Here is an 18,929-nt window from a genome sequence, read left to right on the forward strand (position 1 = left end):
GCAAATTATGGTGGTTTTTTAAGTTTTGGTTCATAGACTGTGTCCTTATGTGAGAAATTTACTTTAGGTTTATATTGTCAACCCCATAGCACAAACCAGGTACTTAATTTAGGCATTAGTCAGTGATATGGTTTGTTTATTTGTCCCTATGCAAATCTTATATTGAATTGTAATCCCCAGTATTGGGGGTGGGGCTTGGTGGAAGGTGATTGGATCATGGGAGTGGAGTCCTCATGGCTTGGTGCTATCCTCACTATAGTGAATTCTTATGAGATCTTGTTGTTTAAAAGTGTGTGGCACCTTCCCCCCTCTCTCTTGCTCCTGCTTTTGCCATGTGACCTGCTACCTTCCCTTTGCCTTCTGCCATGATTATAAGCTTCCTGAGGCCTCATCAGAAGCCAGGTAGGTACCTGGCACCATGCTTTCTTTATAAAGTACCCAGTCGCGGCCAGGCGCAGTGGCTTATGCCTGTAATCCCAGCACTTTGGGAGGCCAAGGCGGGCAGATCACAAGGTCAGGAATTTGAGACCAGCCTGGCCAATATGGTGAAACTGCATCTCTACAAAAAATACAAAAATTAGTCAGGCATGGTGGCACATGCCTGTAGTTCCAGCTACTTGGGAGGCTGAGGCAGAAGAATCTCTTGAACCTGGCTAATTTTTATATTTTTAGTAGAGATGTGGTTTCACCATGTTGGCCAAGCTGGTCTTGAACTCCTGACCTCGTGATTCGCCTGCCTCGGCCTCCCAAAGTGCTGGGATTACAGGCATATATTTTTATTTTTTTTTGAGACAGAGTCTCACTCTGTCACCCAGACTGGAGTGCAGTGGCACGATCTCAGCTCTCTGCAACTTCTACCTCCCAAGTTCAAGTGATTCTTCTGCGTCAGCCTCCTTAGTAGCTGGGATTACAGGCACCCGCTACAACGCCCAGCTAACTTTCGTATTTTTAGTAGAGACAGGGTTTCACCATGTTGGTCAGGCTGGTCTTGAACTCTTGACCTCAGGTGGTCCACCTGCCTCGGCCTCCCAAAGTGGTGGGATTGCAGATGTGAGCCACTGCGCCCAGCCTATTTATTTATTTTTTGAGACAGTGTCACTCTGTCATCCAGGCTGGAGTGCAGTGACGCAGTTTTGGCTCCTTGCAACCTCCACCTCGTGGGTTCAAGAAGTTCTTGTGCCTCAGCCTCCCAAGTAGCTGGAACTACAGGTGTGTGCCATGACGCCTGGCTAATTTTTATATTTTTACTAGAGATGAAATTTCACCATGTTGGCCAGGCTGGTCTTGAACTCCTGACCTCAGGTGATCCACCCGCCTTGGCCTCCCAAAATGCTGGGATTACGGGCGTGAGCCACTGCATCTGGCCTGTTTTTAATTTTTAGAGACAGAGTCTCGCTTTGTCACCCTACTGGAGTGCAGTGGCACAGTCATAGCTTAATATACCTTAGTACACCTGGGCTCAAGTGATCCTCCAGCCTCAGCCTCCCAGGTAGCTAGGATTACAGGTGTGTGCCACCATGGCCAGCTAATTTTTAAAATTTATTTTTGGTAGAGAGAGGGTCTTGTTTTGTTGCCCACCCTGGCCTTGAACTCCTGGCTTCAAGCCATCATCTGTCCTTGGCCTCCCAAAGCACTAGGATTACTAGCATGGGCTACCAAGCCCAGCTGGTATCTGAGATTAATTATAATTTATTTCCTTTTTTCTGACTTTAAGATTTTTAGTTTCTTTTCCTGCTTTATTGCCAAACATTCCATTATAAATTTAATGTCTTTAAGATTCATGGTGCTTTCTCTCTCTCTTTCTGCCTCTCTCTTTTTTCTTATTCTTTTTTTCTCTTTTTTCTTGATTAGTGTTTCCAGAGGTCTTTATCAGTGTAGGTCCAATGGGAGAGAGAAGGCATATAACTATTTGAACAAAGAAAGTTTTATACAAAGAATTATAGGCTGAGCATAGTGGCTCACATCTGTAATACCAGCACTGTGGGAGGCTAAGGTGGGAGGATTGCCTGAACCCAGGAGTTCAAGACCCACCTGGGCAACATAGTGAGACCCCACCTCTACAAAAATAAAAAATGAAGAGTTATAATAGGGGCTACTCTAAGGAGAACTCTAAAGAATATAGGAATACACCTGGGCACAGCGACTTATGCTTATAATCCCAGCACTTGGAGAGGCCGAGGTGGGAGGATAGGTTGAGTTCAGGAGTTTAAGACCATCCTGGGCAAAATGGCAAGACCCTGTCTCTACAAACAAAAATTAAAAAAATATATATTAGCTGGTGTGGTAGTGCATGCCTATAGTTCCAGCTACTCAGGAGGCAAGGCAGGAGGATGGGAGGATCCCTTGAGCCCAGGAGCTACAGGATGTAGTGTGCAGTGATCACTCCAGCCTGGACTGGAGTGTAGTGGCATGATCACTGCGCACTGCATCCTGTAGCTCCTGGGCTCCTTTGTCTCTTAAAAAAAAAAAAGGAATAGCAGATATAAGGAACAGTCACAAACCCCAGGGCCAAGATAGAGGGCACTAAGAAGACCCCTCTTCCTCAGGACTCAGATTCAGGCTTGTTGGAGGAGCCACAACTGCTGTGAATGGCAGAGGGGTTGCTATGGTGCCATATTAGCAAAACTTGCTGGAAATCTGCCCTTTGGACCTGGTTGGACATTTATCCTCTAGTATGCTGTCCTTTAGGGTGGTGGGGAAAGCTGTTCATGGAGAGGTGTTTCACCTGAGGCACACCTTTTTTGGGGGAGTTGGCAGGGCAAGCTGCTGGCCACTCCATGCTGCAGGAGGTGCTGCAGGGTTGGAGGACATCTCTTACAAAAGCATCCAAGGGGAGGGCTGATGGGGGAAGCTGCTGACTGCTTTCCAGTGCACTGCAAGACCCTGACTCTGGAAAGCTTCAGACATCACAGTGGCCTGCTCTGTGACAAGCAGGGGAACCAAGAAGCAAAACTCTTCTTACAAATGTCTCTCTAGCACCTTATGCTGAGAAAGCTTAACATCATGCCAGGTGGCAAAGGAAAAATATGTAAAGGACTCAAGTCAATTTTTATATTATTTTATTTTATTATTTATTTTTAAATTAGAGATGGTGGTCTCACTATGTTGCCAAGTCTGGTCTCAAACTCCTGGCCTCAAGTGATCCTCCCGCCTCAGCCCCTCAAAGTGCTGGGATTACAGACGTACACCACCGTGCCAGACCTGCTAGTCTATTTTAACAGCGAGGCAAAAGAATGAATTTATAGGTCAGGAGCAATACATTTGTAACTGATACAATGTCTTTCAATTTTATTAAAATTTTTTACATGAACCAACTTTTTTCTCTATATATTGTGTTTGTTTTCTAATTTTGTTTATGCTCTTATGTTTATTTCCTTCCTTCTACTTTCATTGGTTTTAATTTGCTATTCTTTTTCTAGTTTCTTGAGATGGTTGCTTAGATCATTAATAAACAGCCGTTTCCCTCCCAATGTATGAATTTAAGTCTATACATTTCCCTCTATATTTGTGTCATATACAAGTTTTTTTTGTTTGGTTTGGTTTTTTTTTTTTTTGAGACAGAGTCTTGCTCTGTCGTCCAGGCTGGAGTGCAGTGGCATAGTTTCAGCTTACTGCAAGCTCTGCCTCCTGGGTTCACGCCGTTCTCCTGCCTCAACCTCCTGAGTAGCTAGGACTACAGGCGCCCACCACGTCCAGCTGATTTTTTGTATTTTTAGTAGAGGTGGGGTTTCACTGTGTTAGCCAGGATGGTCTTGATCTCCTGACCTTGTGATCTGCCCGCCTCAGCCTCCGAAAGTGCTGGGATTACAGGCGTGAGCCACTGCGCCCGGCCTCTTTCGTGCCTTCTTTAGAAATAATAAAATATTTTTGAGTATTCTGTTTTCTGTGTTAGCTTATTAGTTATGTATTTTAACTATTTTAGTATTTGTTTAGAGTAGGGCTTTTCACTGTTGGCAGTATTCAAACTTAGGCCTGTGATTATTTATTGTAGAGGGCTATCCTGTGCATGGTGGGATATTTAGTAGCATCTGTGGCTTTTACACCTAGATGCCAGTAGCACCTCACCCCAGTTGTGACAATCAAAAAATGTCTCCAGACATTTCTGAATGTCCTTTGGAGACAAAATCACCCTGGTTGAGAACCGCTGCCCTAGAGGTTATAATAGGCATTCTTGGCTTATTATAGTCTAATGTTAATGATAACTTTTACCAATTACTCAACAATGCCAGGGCCTTACTAACTCCATATTCTCTCTCCCACCTTTATACTTTGATTTTGTACACTAATTATTCATTTTGTTATGTACCCACATTCCATTATTCTTCATTTTCTATGTCTTTCTTTCAGAGCTCTTTACTTTCTGTGTGTATCTGTGTCTTAAATTTTCCTTCCATCTTTATTTTATATAAAGATAAGGGATTTTGATTCTATGATAAATCCAGGATGATCTCATTAGAGATCCTTAATTACATCTACAAAATTTATTTATTTATTTTTTCTTGAGATGGAGTCTTGCTCTTTCACCCAGGCTGGAGTGCAGTGGCGTGATCTTGGCTCATTGCAGCCCCAGTCTCCCAGATTCAAGCTATTCTCCTGCTTCAGCCACCTGAGTAGCTGGGATTACAGGTGTGCATCACCACACCCGGCTAATTTTTGTATTTTTAGTAGAGATAGGGTTTCACCATGTTGGCCAGGCTGGTCTCAAACTCCTGACCTCAAGTGATCCACCCACCTTTGCCTCCCAAAGTGCTAGGATTACAGGTATGAATCACTGTGCCTGGCCTAAAGCTTGTTTATAATCTTTTCACTAGACTCTGTTTTTATTCCATAGGTATTTAATAAATATTTGGAGAAGGAAGGAATGACAAAGAGACTCTGAGAGGTTTCTATCACTGAAGTATGTTTAGGACTTTTATATATATTCATATATTTATTGATTACTATGTCACAGGCATTCTGTGGCAGACTTTTCATTATTTTTAATTAGGTACCAAGAGTATGGTCTTTTAATTTCCATTGGGTTTACGGTTTTTCTGTCTTTGAGTTTTTAATTTATATTTTCTGTTTTTATTGTTGTGATAGTGGTTCTGTTTTGTTTTACATATCAGCCCTTTGCCAGAAGCTGAACCTGAACCACTGAGGATGCAATTTTAGATGGAGCTAGTGTTAGTCTGACAGATTTGTACCTGAATGTTCACTTCGGTTACAGAGTTTAACTGTGTTTGCTATTAAATGAATCTACTTAGGAACATTTTCTGAGATTTAGTACGCAGAAATAGTAATCATTGTGCTTTTCTGTTCTCTTTCAGCTTTCAGAAGAATTATTAGATAAATGGCTCTCCTACCCAGAGACCCAGCATGTGCCCCTCAGCCAGCATATGCTTGGTTTTGCTATGAAGTCTGTTACACAGATGGTAATGGGTAGTACATTTGAAAATGATCAGGAAGTCATTCGCTTCCAGAAGAATCATGGCACAGTAAGTCTGGGGCTAAATTTAAAATTATTCTTTCAGGCTGGGCGCCGTGGCTCACACCTGTAATCCCAGCACCTTGGGAGGCTGAAGTCAGGAGTTCAAGACCAGCCTGCCCAACATGGTGAAAACCTGTCCCTACTAAAAATAAAAAAATCAGCTGGGTGTGGTGGTAAGACTCTGTCTCAAATAAAATAAATAAATAAATAAAATTATTATTTCATCATTAGCCAGGCATGGTGGCATGTGCCTGTTGTCCCAGCTACTGAGGCTGAGGCAGGAGGGATTACTTGAACCCAGGAGTTCAAGGCTAAAGAGAGCTATGATTGCAGTAGTGCACTCCAGCTTGGGAGACAAGAGTGAGACCTTGTCTCTAAAAAATGATAATAATAAATTAAGCAATTATTTCATCATACTGGGTAGTTTAATAATGCAGATTGTTGCCTATCAAGAACAAGGCTTGGCTGGGTACAGTGGCTCACACCTGTAATCCCAGCACTTTGGGAGGCCGAGGCAGGCAGATCACTTGAGGTCAAGAGTTTGAGACCATCTCTACTGAAAATTTAAAAAAAACTAGCCAGGCATGGTGGCTTGCACCTGTAATTCAGGCTACTTGGGAGGCTGAGGCACAAGAATTGCCTGAACCCGGGTGGCAGAGATTATAGTGAGCCAAGACCGCGCCACTGCACTTCAGCCCTGGGTGATGGATTGAGACTCTTGTCTCAAAAAAAAAAAAAGAAAGATCTCGGCCAGGCATGGTGGCTCATGCCTGTAATCCCAGCACTTTGGGAGGCCGAGGCAGGTGAATCACAAGGTCAGCAGTTCAAGACCAGCCTGGCCAAGATGGTGAAACCCCATCTCTACTAAAAAATACAAAAATTTGCTGGGCATGGTGGCAGGAGCCTGTAATCCCAGCTACTCGGGAGGCTGAGGCAGAGAACCACCTGAACCCGGGAGGTGGAGGTTGCAGTGAGCTGAGATTGCACCACTGTACTCCAACCTGGGCGACAAAGCAAGAGTCCATCTCAAAAAAGGAAAAAAAAAAAAAAAGAGTGATCTCACCACTCTTTCCAGGATTTTCTTCTAGTTGCTGGTGTCTATCCTGCATATTTTTATGCTGGTGTTTTTTTTCTTTCCTTTCTTTTCTTACAACCTCAAAATAGAAATAATTTCAAACTTCCAGAAAAGTTACAGTTAATACAAGGAACTCCCTCCCTCCCATATATCCTTTACCCAGGTTCAGCAGTTGTTTACATTTTGCCGCACATGCTTTTGTCATTCATCTTCTATCTATATCTATCTATCCATCTGTCTATCCATTCCTCCCACTTTCCTGAAACCATTTGAGAGTAAATTGAACATTTTGCCTGTTTTCCTCTAAATATTGCAGTTGATGTTTACTACGAGCAAGGATATTCTCTTATGTAGTGACAACATAGTTATCAAGTTTCTTTGGTTGTATCAATAATAATCTTGTAGATTCTCAGCCTCCTCCCCTCCAATTCTAGGACCCAATTTATGATCACTCAGTACTTTTAGATATCAGACCTCTTTAATCTGGAACAGTTCCTCAGCTTTTCTTCATTTCTAGACCTTTACATTTTTGGATAGTACAGGACAGTTATTTTGTAGACTATCCCTCAATTTGAGTTTGTCTGATATGTCATGAGTAGATTCAAAATATGTATTTTTGGCAAGAATTTGATGTTTTCTTAATATTAATAAAAGCTGTCAAAGGAAACTTTTCAGACTATAAACAGGACTTATTCTTCCTCAAATGATTTTTTTTCTTTTTTGTTTTCATATGTCCACAGCCTTGCCACCAGAGTGGGCTTTCAAAGATTTTTTTTATTTGTGTAAATTTATGAGTTTTATATATATAATTTTATTACATGCATAGATTGTGTAGTGTTAAAATCAGGGCTTTTAGTGTATCCATCACCCAAATAATGCACATTGTACCCATTAAGTGATTTCTTATCCTCCTGCCCACCCCTGAAATGATCTTTTAGTGTCTGAAATACCAAGGGATTGCCATTGTCCACTCATGCCACCAGGAATAATAACCAATTTGTGAATTCAGAGCCAATGACGACTGCATCATGACTGCTACTTGGATGAAAACAATTGGGAGATGTCATCAGTTGTAAGATGCATACTGATTTCACAGGTGTTAAAATGTGAAAAAACATACATCCTTCCTTCAGTTGTATATTGTATGTCCTAACTGTCCCCTGCAAATATTGTCCCAAGTATTTTTCCACCAATATTAATGTGCTCTTACTCTGTACTTTTGACAACATTTAGAATTGTTGGTCCTTAAATATTTGCCTTTCTAGGCCAGGTGCGGTGGCTTGTGCCTGTAGTCCCAGCACTTTGGGAAGCCAAAGCAAGAGGATTACTTGAGCCTAGAAGTTCAAGACCAGCCTGGGCAACACAGTGAGACCCCCGTCTCCAAATTTTTTTTTTTTTTAATTAGCGGAGTGTGGTGGCATGCGCACCTGTAGTCCCAGCTACTCAGGAGACTGAGGTGGGAAGATCACTTGAGCCCAGGAGGATCACACCACTGCACTGCAGCCTGGATGATAGAGTGAGACCCTGTCTCAAAAAGCAAAATTTTTGCCTATCCAATAAGCCAAAAATGACATTTTATGATTGAAATATATAGTTCTTTTTTTTTTTTTTTTTTTTTTTTTTTTGAGACGGAGTTTTGCTCTTACTGTCCAGGCTGGAATGCAATGGTGCAATCTTGGCTCACTGCAACTTCCACCTCCTGGGTTAAAGCGATTCTCCTGCTTCAGCCTCCCCAGTAGCTGGGATTACTGGTGCCCACCACGATGCCCGGCTAATTTTTGTACCTTTAGTAGAGATGGCGTTTCACCATGTTGGCCAGCTGGTCTTGAACTCCTGACCTTAAGTGATCCACCTGCCTCGGCCTTCCAAAGTGCTGGGATTACAGGCGTGAGCCACTGCGCCCAGCCTGAAATGTATAATTCTTTTTTTTTTTTTTTTTAAGATGAAGTCTTGCTCTTGTCACTCAGACTGGAGTGCAATGGCACAATCTCGGCTCACTGCAACCTCCAGCTCCTGGGTTCAAGTGATTCTCCTGCCTCAGCCTCCCGAGTAGCTGGGATTACAGGTGCCTGTCACCATGCCCGGGTAATTTTTATATATTTTAGTAGAGAACGGGGTTTCACCATCTTGGCCAGGCTGGTCTCGAACTCCTGACCTCAGGTGATCTGCCTGCCTCAGCCTCCCAAAGTGCTGGGATTACAGGCGTGAGCCTCCACGCCCGGCTTGTGTAATTATTTTATTACTCGTGAGGTTAAACATCTTTTTTTTTTTTTTTTTTGAGAGTCTCGCTGTGTGGCCCAGACTAGAGTAAAATCTTGGCTCACTGCAAGCTCCACCTCCCAAGTTCACACCATTCTCCTGCCTCAGCCTCCCGAGTAGCTGGAACTACAGATGCCCGCCACCACACCTGGCTAATTTTTTTTGTATTTTTAGCAGAGACGGGGTTTAACCATGTTAGCCAGGATGGTCTCGATCTCCTGACCTCGTGATCCACCCGCTTTGGCCTCCCAAAGTGCTGGGATTACAGGTGTGAGCCACTGCGCCTGGCCAAGGTTAAACATCTTTTTGCCTGGGTGCAGTGGTTCACCCCTATAACCCTCGCACTTTGGGAAACCAGAGCAGGAGGATTACTTGAGCCCAGGAGTTTGAGACCAGCCTGGGCAACATGACAAAACCCCATCTTTGCCAAAAAAAAAAAAAAACACACACAAAAATTTGCTGGGTGTGGTAGTACATTCTTGTAGTCCCAACTACTTGTGAGACTGAGGCCAGAGGATTGCTTGAGCCCAGGAGGTGGAGGTTGCAGTGAGCCATGATTGTGCCTAGGCACTCCAGCCTTGGAGATAGAGCCAGACCCTGTCTTAAAAACAAAAAACCCAAAATCATATTTTTATACTTTTGTTAAACTCTTGGGTTCCTTTTGTGAGATTTTTTTAAATGTCCTCCACCTATATTTCTTCATTATTTTATTTACTTTTTTGTGACACAGTATCACCATGTTGCCCAGACTGGTCTCAAACTTTTGGGCTCAAGGGATCCTCTGACCTCAGCCTCCCAAATAGCTGGGATTTTAGGCCCACCTGGCTCTTTTGCCTAGATTTCTATTGATGTGTTTCATTTTCTTACTAATCTAGAACAGCTATTTATTTTTAATCTCAGTTTTCATTTCCTTTTACATTTATTTATAGTAAATAAAAGTTTTGTGATACTTTTTCAGTATCACAAATGCTAATGTTTTTATGTAGCTAAATCAATTTAACTCTTTCATTGTGAATTTGTGCCTTGTGTTCTGTCATGCTTAGAAACTGCTTTTGAGCTTTAAGCGTCTTATATAAATATTTACATTTTTATTCTTTTTTTTTTTTTTTTTTTTTAGGCTGCAGTGCCGCAGTCTCGGCCCACTGCAGCGTCTACCTCCCAGACTCAAGCTATCCTTCCACCTCACCCTCCTGGGTAGCTGGGACCACAGATGCTCACCATCACGCCTGGCTAATTTTTTATATTTTTCATAGAGACAGGGTTTTACCATGTTCTCGAACTCCTTAGCCCAAGCAGTCTGCCTGCCTTGGCCTCCAAAGTGCTGGGATTATGGGTGTGAGCCACTCCACTTGGCCTACTATTCATTTTTACAGTAGTTTTAAGTTTGATTTTTTTACATTTAAGTAATCTGAAATGTTTTCATTTAAGGTAAGAATTGAGGGCTTTTTAAAATCTATTATTTTTCACATAATAGTATTTAGCCATTGATGAATAAGTGTTGTGTTCTTTCCCTAATTTCTTTTAGAACTTTTGAATTAAAATCAAGTTAAAGTTTTTTCAGGGGCTAATGACCCAATTGTGAATATTTGGAAGCCTATTCTACTGCTTATCATATCCAAATCTCAGACTAAATTTTAACCTTTTTCTTTACCTCAGCCAGTGTTTATCAATATTACAGGTGAAACAGAAATTTGTAATTACCTGTGAATTTTATTTTTACACTTATGCCAGTATAATACAAAAATGAGGGCCAGGCATAGTGGCTCACACATGTAATCCCAGCACTTTGGGAGGCTGAGGCGGGCGCTCACCTGAGGTCAGGAGTTCAATACCAGTCTGGAAACCCCATCTCTACTAAAAAATACAAAAATTAGCTGGATGTGGTGGCAGGCACCTGTAATCCCAGCTACTCAGGAGGCTGAGGCTGGGAGAATTGCTTGAACCAGGGAGGTGGAAGTTGCAGTGAGCCGAGATCACGCCACTGCACTCCAGCCTAGGCAACACAGCGAGACTCTGTCTCGTGGGGGAAAAAAAATGAGGATTGACTCAACTGCTGTGTCCTTTTTCTTCTCCCTACTCCTTTTAGAGGAAAGGAATTTTTCACTTTCCACTTCTTATTAGTTTGAAAGTGTCTTGACTGAAGTCATTAGAATATATTTGTACCCTCTCCTCTGAGACTGTGGAGTAAAGGATTGTGCAGCCAGTTGAGAAGGAGAGCTTAATTATCAGATTTGTTGGTGAGAAGAGTTCCTGCTGGGTAGGTGGCTCACACCTGTAATCCCAACACTTTGGGATACTGAGACGAGAAGATTACTTGAGCTCAGGAGTTCAAGACCAGCCTGGGAAACATGGTGAAACCTGTCTCTACAAAAAATAGAAAAATTAGCTGGCATTGGTGGCACACACCTGTAGTCCCAGCTACTTGGGAGGCTGAGGTGGGAGGATGGCTTGAGCCTCGGAAGTGGAGGTTGCAGTGAGCTATGATCATGCCATTGCAATCCAGCACTCTAGCCTGGGTGACAGAGCCAGAACACGACTCAAAAAAAAAAAAAAAAAAAAAAGAGTTCCTAAGTTATTAGGTTACATTGCTCTATATTATAATTTTTACAATTCTACCTATTGGATAATAGATATGTATACTTACCTATTTTCAGGTTTGGTCTGAGATCGGAAAAGGCTTTCTAGATGGGTCACTTGATAAAAATACAACTCGGAAAAAACAATACGAAGATGGTAAGTTTGGTCACTCTTAATTTTTAGTGAGGACAAAAAATAAAGGTGCCCCAGTTTTAATAAAGTTATTTCTGAATAGTGAGATTAAAGGTCATTTATATTTTCTTTCTTTCCTTTTTTTTTTTTTTTTTTTGAGTCAGTGTCTCGCTCTGTTGCCAGGCTGGAGTGCAGTGGTGCTATCTTAGCTCACAGCAACCTCCGACTCCCAGGTTCAAGTGATTCTCCTGCCTCAGCCTCCTGAGTAGCTGGGACTACAGGTGCGTGCCACCACGCCCAGCTAATTTTTGTATTTTTATTAGAGACAGGGTTTCACCCTGTTAGCCAGGATGGTCTCAATCTCTTGACCTCATGATCTGCCTGCCGTGGCCTCCCAAAGTACTGGGATTACAGGCATGAGCCACTGTGCCCGGCCTATATTTTCTTTCTTTATGCTTTTTTCCTACATTTTCTACAATGAAAGTTTTCTTTAACAGAAGCGAGGAAAAATAAGTTAGTAAAAGAAACTCTAGCACTGACTGCAGAATGAGAGTGCTGTAGAACTGGTATACTCTACGGGATTAAAGGAAAGTATAAGGCTACAATCTTAAGAAAGCAGTTTAATAATGCATACTAAGAACCATAAATAATGGATGAAATTATATGAAAGAAGAGAATATTCATGAAGGTATTTTTGCAGTACTGTTTCTGCAAGTAGAAAACCAGGAACAAACTAAAGGTTCAACATTATAGGAATTAGTAGGGAAATGTCAACATGATTAAATATTACAGATACTTATTAAAAACGGCGGCCATGGTAGCACATGCCTGTGGTCCCAGCTACTTGGGAGGCTGAGATTTGAGGATCACTTCAGCTCAGGATTTTGAGACCAGCCTGGGCAATGTAGTGAGATACCCCCATCTCAAAAAATTTTTAAAAATTAGCAACATAGGCCCCGTGCGGTAGCTCACACCTGCAGTCCTAGCACTTTGGGAGGCTGAGGTAGGCAAATCACTTGAGGCCAGGAGTTCGAGACCAATCTGGCCACATAGTGAAACCCTGCCTCTACTAAAAAAATATTAGCCGGGTGAAGCAGCACACACCTGTAATCCCAGCTACTCAAGAGGCTGAGGAATGAGAATCACTTGAACCCTGGAGGCAGAAGTTGCAGTGAGCTAGATCATGCCACTGTACTCCCAACCTTGGTGAGAGAGTGAGACTCTATCTCAAAAAAAAAAAAAAAGTTTAGCAACCTAAAAAATTCTTGCTATTATAACATTGAATAAAAATATTTTCAGTGTTGTTTGGCATTGATTTCAATTTCAATTTTATACAATTTACACAGAAAAATAGCAATTTTAATGTAATATAGTGCCCTCAAATTAATTATTCTCCCTTTTTTTTTTTTTGTTCTGTATTCTCTCAGTGGTTGAATAATTATAAAGCTTTAATTTTTTTTTAAATTAATGTTGGGTTTTTTTGTTTTTTTTTGAGACAGTCTCACTCTGTCACCCAGTCTGGAGTGCAGTGGTGCGAGACACAGGAGACAAAAATCCCTGTCCTCATTAGCTTACTGTTTTGGTGATTTTCTTGGTCTAACAGAAGTAAAAAAGAAAAAAAACACCAGTTTAATTGACACATTTCCTGCTATCCAGTTTTTATGACCATTATGATTCTCTTGATCAATGCATTTGGATTAATTCCCTTTGATAAAAAATGTATTTCAGAAATATTGGTTAAATTAACATGAAATGAAAATAATGTATATTCTTTGATTCTAAATAAAAGTAAACTGTCTGGCATGATGTGTTCCTTGGGCTACAACATGGACATAGATCAAATTTGAGCTTTTATTGGAAATGATTATGTTCTAGTATTTATAAATATGGGATCCCATGACTGGATCAGAGCTTCCTTTGTTTAATTCCCAACCTGCTTTGCACATTAGAATCAGTTGGAGAACTTAAAGCACAAAACCTTATCCTAGACCAGTTTATTCAGAATCTGAGATTGGGGTGCCATGGGCATCAGGTGTTTTTGAAAAGGCTCTCCAGATTATTCTAATGTACTTGTAGGGTCGAGAATGTACAACAGTGGTTCCCAAACTTTGCTACACATTAAATCTTTTTAAAAATATCGAAGCATGACTTCTACCTGTAAACATTCAGATTTAATTGATATGAGGTGTGACTTGTGCTTTACTGTTTGAAAAAACTTCTCAGGTGATTCTAATGTGTAGCAAAGTCTGGGAACAACTTCTTTATAGTGTTAATAATTTCTTATTTTAATTCTTTTTTTTTTTTTTTTTTTGAGACTGAGTCTCGCTCTATTGCCCAGGCTGGGTGAGATCAACCTCCATCTCCCAGGTTCAAGCAATTCTCAGGCCTCAACCTCCCAAGTAGCTGGGATTACAGGCACCTGCCACCATGCTCGGATAATTTTTGTATTTTTAAGAGAGACAGGGTTTCACCATGTTTTTCAGGCTGGTCTCGAACTCCTGACCTCAAGTGATCCTCCTACCTCGGCTTCCCAAAGCGTTGGGATTACCGGCGTGAGCCACTGTGCCTGGGAATAATTTATCATTTTAATCACTAATGTGTATTATATTGATTCAATTCTATAAATATTTAATGTAGATTTATGATATCCTGGCATGTTTTAGGTGCTGAGGAACCTAAACAAAATTTCTTGCCCTTGTGGCACCACATTCTAGTGGGAAGAGACAGACAGTAATCTAAATAAGTAAACTGAATAGTACATTAAAAGGTGAAAAATGCTGTAGAGGAAAATAAAACCAGAAGAGGATAGGGAGTGTGGGGGGGTTGGGAGATTGCAATTTTAAGTAATTATTAGGAAAGGCCTCAAGATGAGGTGGCTTTTGGGGTAACACTTGCAAGAGATGAAACCAGTCATGCAGAACATGTGGATATCCAGATGTTCAAAGGAAGAATTTTCCATGTAAAGGAAAAGTAATTACAGAGTCCTTGAAGTAGGACTCTTCCTGCTATATTTGAAGTACAACAGGAAGGCCAGTATGGCTGGAGTGAAGTGAGTGAGAAGAGGAGCAGAAGATGAAGTCAGAAAGACTGGAGACAGGAATGGGTTTTGTATGGCTTACAGACCATTGTGTGACTAGGTTGTTACTATGAGGTAGGAAGACACTGACAGGTTTTGAGCAGAGTTACAATCTGAGTTATGTTATAAAAGGATCACTTTGACTGGTATGATAGACTGTATGGGCCCAGAGCAAAAGCAGGGAAACTAGTTAGAGGGCTACAGCAATAAACCAGGCTTGAGAGATAATGTGGCTTGGACCAAGTGGCAGGCAACAGAAAATAGAGAACAAGGAAAAAAAAAGGAGTAAGAAAATAATTTGGTACTTTGAAGGTAGACCTACCAACATTGGCTGACAGATTAAAATTAGGGTATAAGGGAGAGAGAGACACCAAGGTTTTTGGCCTAATTGCAAAAGGAGGTTGTCAGGAAATAAGATGGGGAAGACTGTGGGAAGATCCAGGATTTGGGGGAAAGCTCAAGAGTTCAGTGTTTGGTATGCTTCAGACATCCAAGTGCAGAGGTTGAGTTTGTTATTAGAATTCGAAATATGAATCTGGAGTTGAAGAGAAAGAAGTCCTGACTAGAAATACAGATTTGGAAGTGTGTGGTACATATATTGCATCGAAAACCTTGAGATTAGAGATCACCAGGTAGTGAATATAGATAGAAAAAGGAAAGAGGTCCCAAAACTGAGCTCTGTCCTTGAACATTTCATTGCTGAGAAGTTCAAGAGATTAAAAAGGAATCAAAAAAGGAGACAGAATGAGTAGGCCGTAAAGTGGGAGGAAGTGTGGAGTCTAGGGGATATAGAGTCCTGGGAACCACATGAAAAAATGTTTCTTGGCCGGGCGCGGTGACTCATGCCTGTAATCCCAGCACTTTGGGAGGCCAAGGCGGGCAGATCACGAGGTCAGGAGATGGAGACCACCCTGGCTAACACAGTGAAACCCCGTCTCTACTAAAAATACAAAAAATTAGCCGGGCGTGGTGGCACACGCCTGTAGTCCCAGTTACTCAGGAGGCTGAGGCAGGAGAATAGTTTGAATCTGGGAGGCGGAGGTTGCAGTAAGCTGAGATTGCGCCCGTGCACTCCAGCAAACACTCTGTCTCAAAAAAAAAAAAAATGAAAAAGTGTTTCTTGGAGAGTACGTTATCAACATCATCAGTGATATGATAGGTCAAGTAAGGTGAAGACTGAAACGTATTTGTGTATAATTTTATGGGCCATTGGATATCAGTTATTGATATCTTTTAGGTTTTTTATTTTATATATTTATTTATTTAGAGATATATAAAATATGTATTTATTTATTCTCTTGCCCAGGCTGGAGTGAAGTGGCATGATCTTGGCTCACTGTGACTTCTGCTGCCCAGGTTCAAGCAATTCTCCTGCCTCAGCCTCCCAAGTAGCTGAGATTACAGGTGCCTGCCACTGAGCCCAGCTAATTTTTGTATTTTTAGTAGAGATGGGGTTTTGCCATCTTGGCCAGGCTGGTCTTGAACTCCTGACCTTGTGGTTCACGTGCCTCGGCCTCCCAAAGTGCTGGGATTATAGGCATGAGCCACAGTGCCCAGCCTCTTTTAGGTTTTTAGAAATTTACTTTTCTGATTATCTTTCATCTGCTTCTAGCCATAAATAAGTGATTCCTGATTTGGGAGAAGGAATGGAGTTAAGACAGAATTTAGAAGGAAGGTGGATGATATCAGGGAAGAAAGGCTTATGTGTTTGGAGGCCTCTAAAGTGCTGGTATTAGGCCGGGTGCGGTGGCTCATGCCTATAATCTCAGCACTTTCAGGCTGAGGCGGATAGATTGCTTGAGCCCAGGAGTTTGAGACTGGCCTGGCCAACATGGTGAAACCCCGTCTCTGACAAAAATACAAAAATTAGCTGGGCGTGGTAACATGCCTGTAGTCCCAGCTACTTAGGAGGCTGAGATGGGAGAATCACCTGAGCCTGGGAAGTCAAGGCTGCAGTAAGCCCAGATTACACCACTACACTGCAGCTTGGGCAACAGAGCAAGACTCTGTCTCAAAAATAAAAGAAAAAGTCAAGTGCTGGCCTTGCTCTACTTCTTGACCTGGGTGGTTGGTGGTGATTTATAATTATTCCTTAAACTGTACTTACATGCTTTGTGTACGTTTTTGTATGTATGTTAAATTTGGCAAAAAGAAGGAGGAAAATAGATGAGTTTAAACATAAATTAGCTTTCTTTGTTGTTGGTTTCTAACTTTGAAGTTTTTCTTCTCATGTAGTAACGTTGCACAGAATTATTTTTTTAAAGTTCAGTCTCCACTAATGCTTGTATTCTAAAATTATTTTGTTTTTTTCTCTAAGCCCTCGTGCAACTGGAGTCTGTTTTAAGGAACATCATAAAAGAACGAAAAGGAAGGAACTTCAGTCAACATATTTTCATCGACTCCTTAGTACAAGGAAACCTTAATGACCAACAGGTGATATAATTGTTAAATGTTTTTCAGGTAAAAAAAAAAAAAAAAAAAAAAAAAAAGCCAGAGCAAGGCACAATGTCTCATGATTGTAGTCCCAGCTACTCGAGAGGCTGAGGTGGGAGGATCACTTGAACCCAAGAGATCGAGGCCAACTTGGGCAATATAGCAAGACGCCATCTATAAAAAATAATGATAATAATCACACATATATACAGTGTGCTTTTCATGCGCTTTAATCCAGATACCTTCCTAGAGTTCAGTGGCTTAAGAGAAGCATCATACATGTTTTTTAGGGTTTTTTGTTGTTGTTGTTGTTGTTGTTGTTTTGAGATGGAGTCTTGCTATGTCGCCAGGCTGGAGTGTAGTGGCATGATCTCTGCTCACTGCAACTTCTACCTCCCGGGTTCAAGTGATTCTCCTGCCTCAGCTTCCCAAGTAGCTGGGACTACAGACACACACCACCATGCCCAGATAATTTTTTTATATTTGTAGTAGAGATGGGATTTCACCTTGTTGGCCAGGATGGTCTCTATCTCTTTCACATCGTGATCCGCCCGCCTTGGCCTCCCAAAGTGCTGGGATTACAGGCATGAGCCACTGCGCCCAGCCGCGTCGTACATCTTTTATTGTACATAATTGGTAGTACAAGTACTTGGCCTCTATTATTTAGCTCTTTGAGGCAGCTGTATAGTATTTAATATTATTAAATTGAGCCAAAATTCTTGAATTACAAAAGAGGAGAAGGACTTGTGTTAGGTGGAGAAGGACTTGTGTTAGGTGTATTAGACCAAATCACTTTGCCTGCTTGACCAGGTGTGGCAGTGTGGCTTGTTCACAATACTGCCAGCATACCACTGCATTTGTGGTATTGTCAGGCCAATGAGGTTAGTTGTTATTGCCATACCTCTTCATTGTAGGAATCTTCTGCCCCACTCTACACATGCAAGTCCTTGTAGCCAGAAGTAGTCTGGTATATGTTGGTGCAGAAATTGAATTCGGCTTCTAGGACAGTGATGAGATCTTCTGTCCTATTTCTGAGGCTTCATTGCTGTTTACTAGGCTAAGCCAGAAAAATAGGACTGAGTTTATTTACCACAGTATATCATGAACTAGTAATATTCACAACAAATACCCTGATTTGATCATTACATGTTGTATACGTGTACCGAAATATCACTTGTACTCTGAAAATACAACTGTAGTATATCGATTTTAAAAATATTTTTAAAAAGCAATGTGGTATTTAGGTTGTATTCACATTATACAGATTTTGGTTTTTTGTTTTAATGAAAACATCATAATGAAATAATATACTTTTTTTCATTGACACTAATTTTATGCTGTAGGCTTCCAGGACAGTGATGAGATCTTCTGTCCTATTTCTGAGGCTTCATTGCTGTTTACTAGGCTAAGCCAGAAAAATAGGACTGAGTTTATTTACCAAAGTATATCATGAACCAGTAATATTCACAACAAATACCCTGATTTGATCGTTACATGTTGTATACGTGTACCGAAATATCACTTGTACTCTGAAAATACATACAACTATAGTATATCAATTTAAAAAATATTTTTAAAAAGCAATGTGGTATTTAGGTTGGTATTCACATTATACAGATTTTGGTTTTTTGTTTTAATGAAAACATCATAATGAAATAATACACTTTTTTTTCATTGACACTAATTTTATGCTGTAGGCTTCCAGGACAGTGATGAGATCTGTCCTATTTCTGAGGCTTCATTGCTGTTTACTAGGCTAAGCCAGAAAAATAGGACTGAGTTTATTTACCAAAGTATATCATGAACCAGTAATATTCACAACAAATACCCTGATTTGATCATTACATGTTGTATACATGTACCAAAATATCACTTGTACTCTGAAAATACATACAACTATAGTATAT

The 18,929-nt window shown here is 41.0% G+C and overlaps 1 protein-coding gene across 8 annotated transcripts in view; it reads left to right on the forward strand.

Annotated features, from left to right (window-relative positions):
- CYP20A1 (cytochrome P450 family 20 subfamily A member 1) overlaps positions 1–18,929 on the forward strand; it is a 67,156-nt gene that overhangs the window by 21,613 nt on the left and 26,614 nt on the right. For all 8 annotated transcript variants that reach the window (XR_979267.3, XR_011609987.1, XM_071073238.1 and 5 more), the window contains 3 exons: positions 5,310–5,477; positions 11,459–11,537; positions 16,907–17,022. Coding sequence is in view for 6 of the 8 variants with exons in the window: in XM_071073238.1 (XP_070929339.1) it covers positions 5,310–5,477; positions 11,459–11,537; positions 16,907–17,022 (363 nt within the window). In the remaining 2 variants the exon portion in view is untranslated. The remainder of the gene's footprint in view (positions 1–5,309; positions 5,478–11,458; positions 11,538–16,906; positions 17,023–18,929) is intronic.

This window comes from Macaca nemestrina, chromosome 11, assembly GCF_043159975.1.
Source record: "Macaca nemestrina isolate mMacNem1 chromosome 11, mMacNem.hap1, whole genome shotgun sequence".
In the NCBI taxonomy this organism is placed as follows: Eukaryota; Metazoa; Chordata; class Mammalia; order Primates; family Cercopithecidae; genus Macaca; species Macaca nemestrina.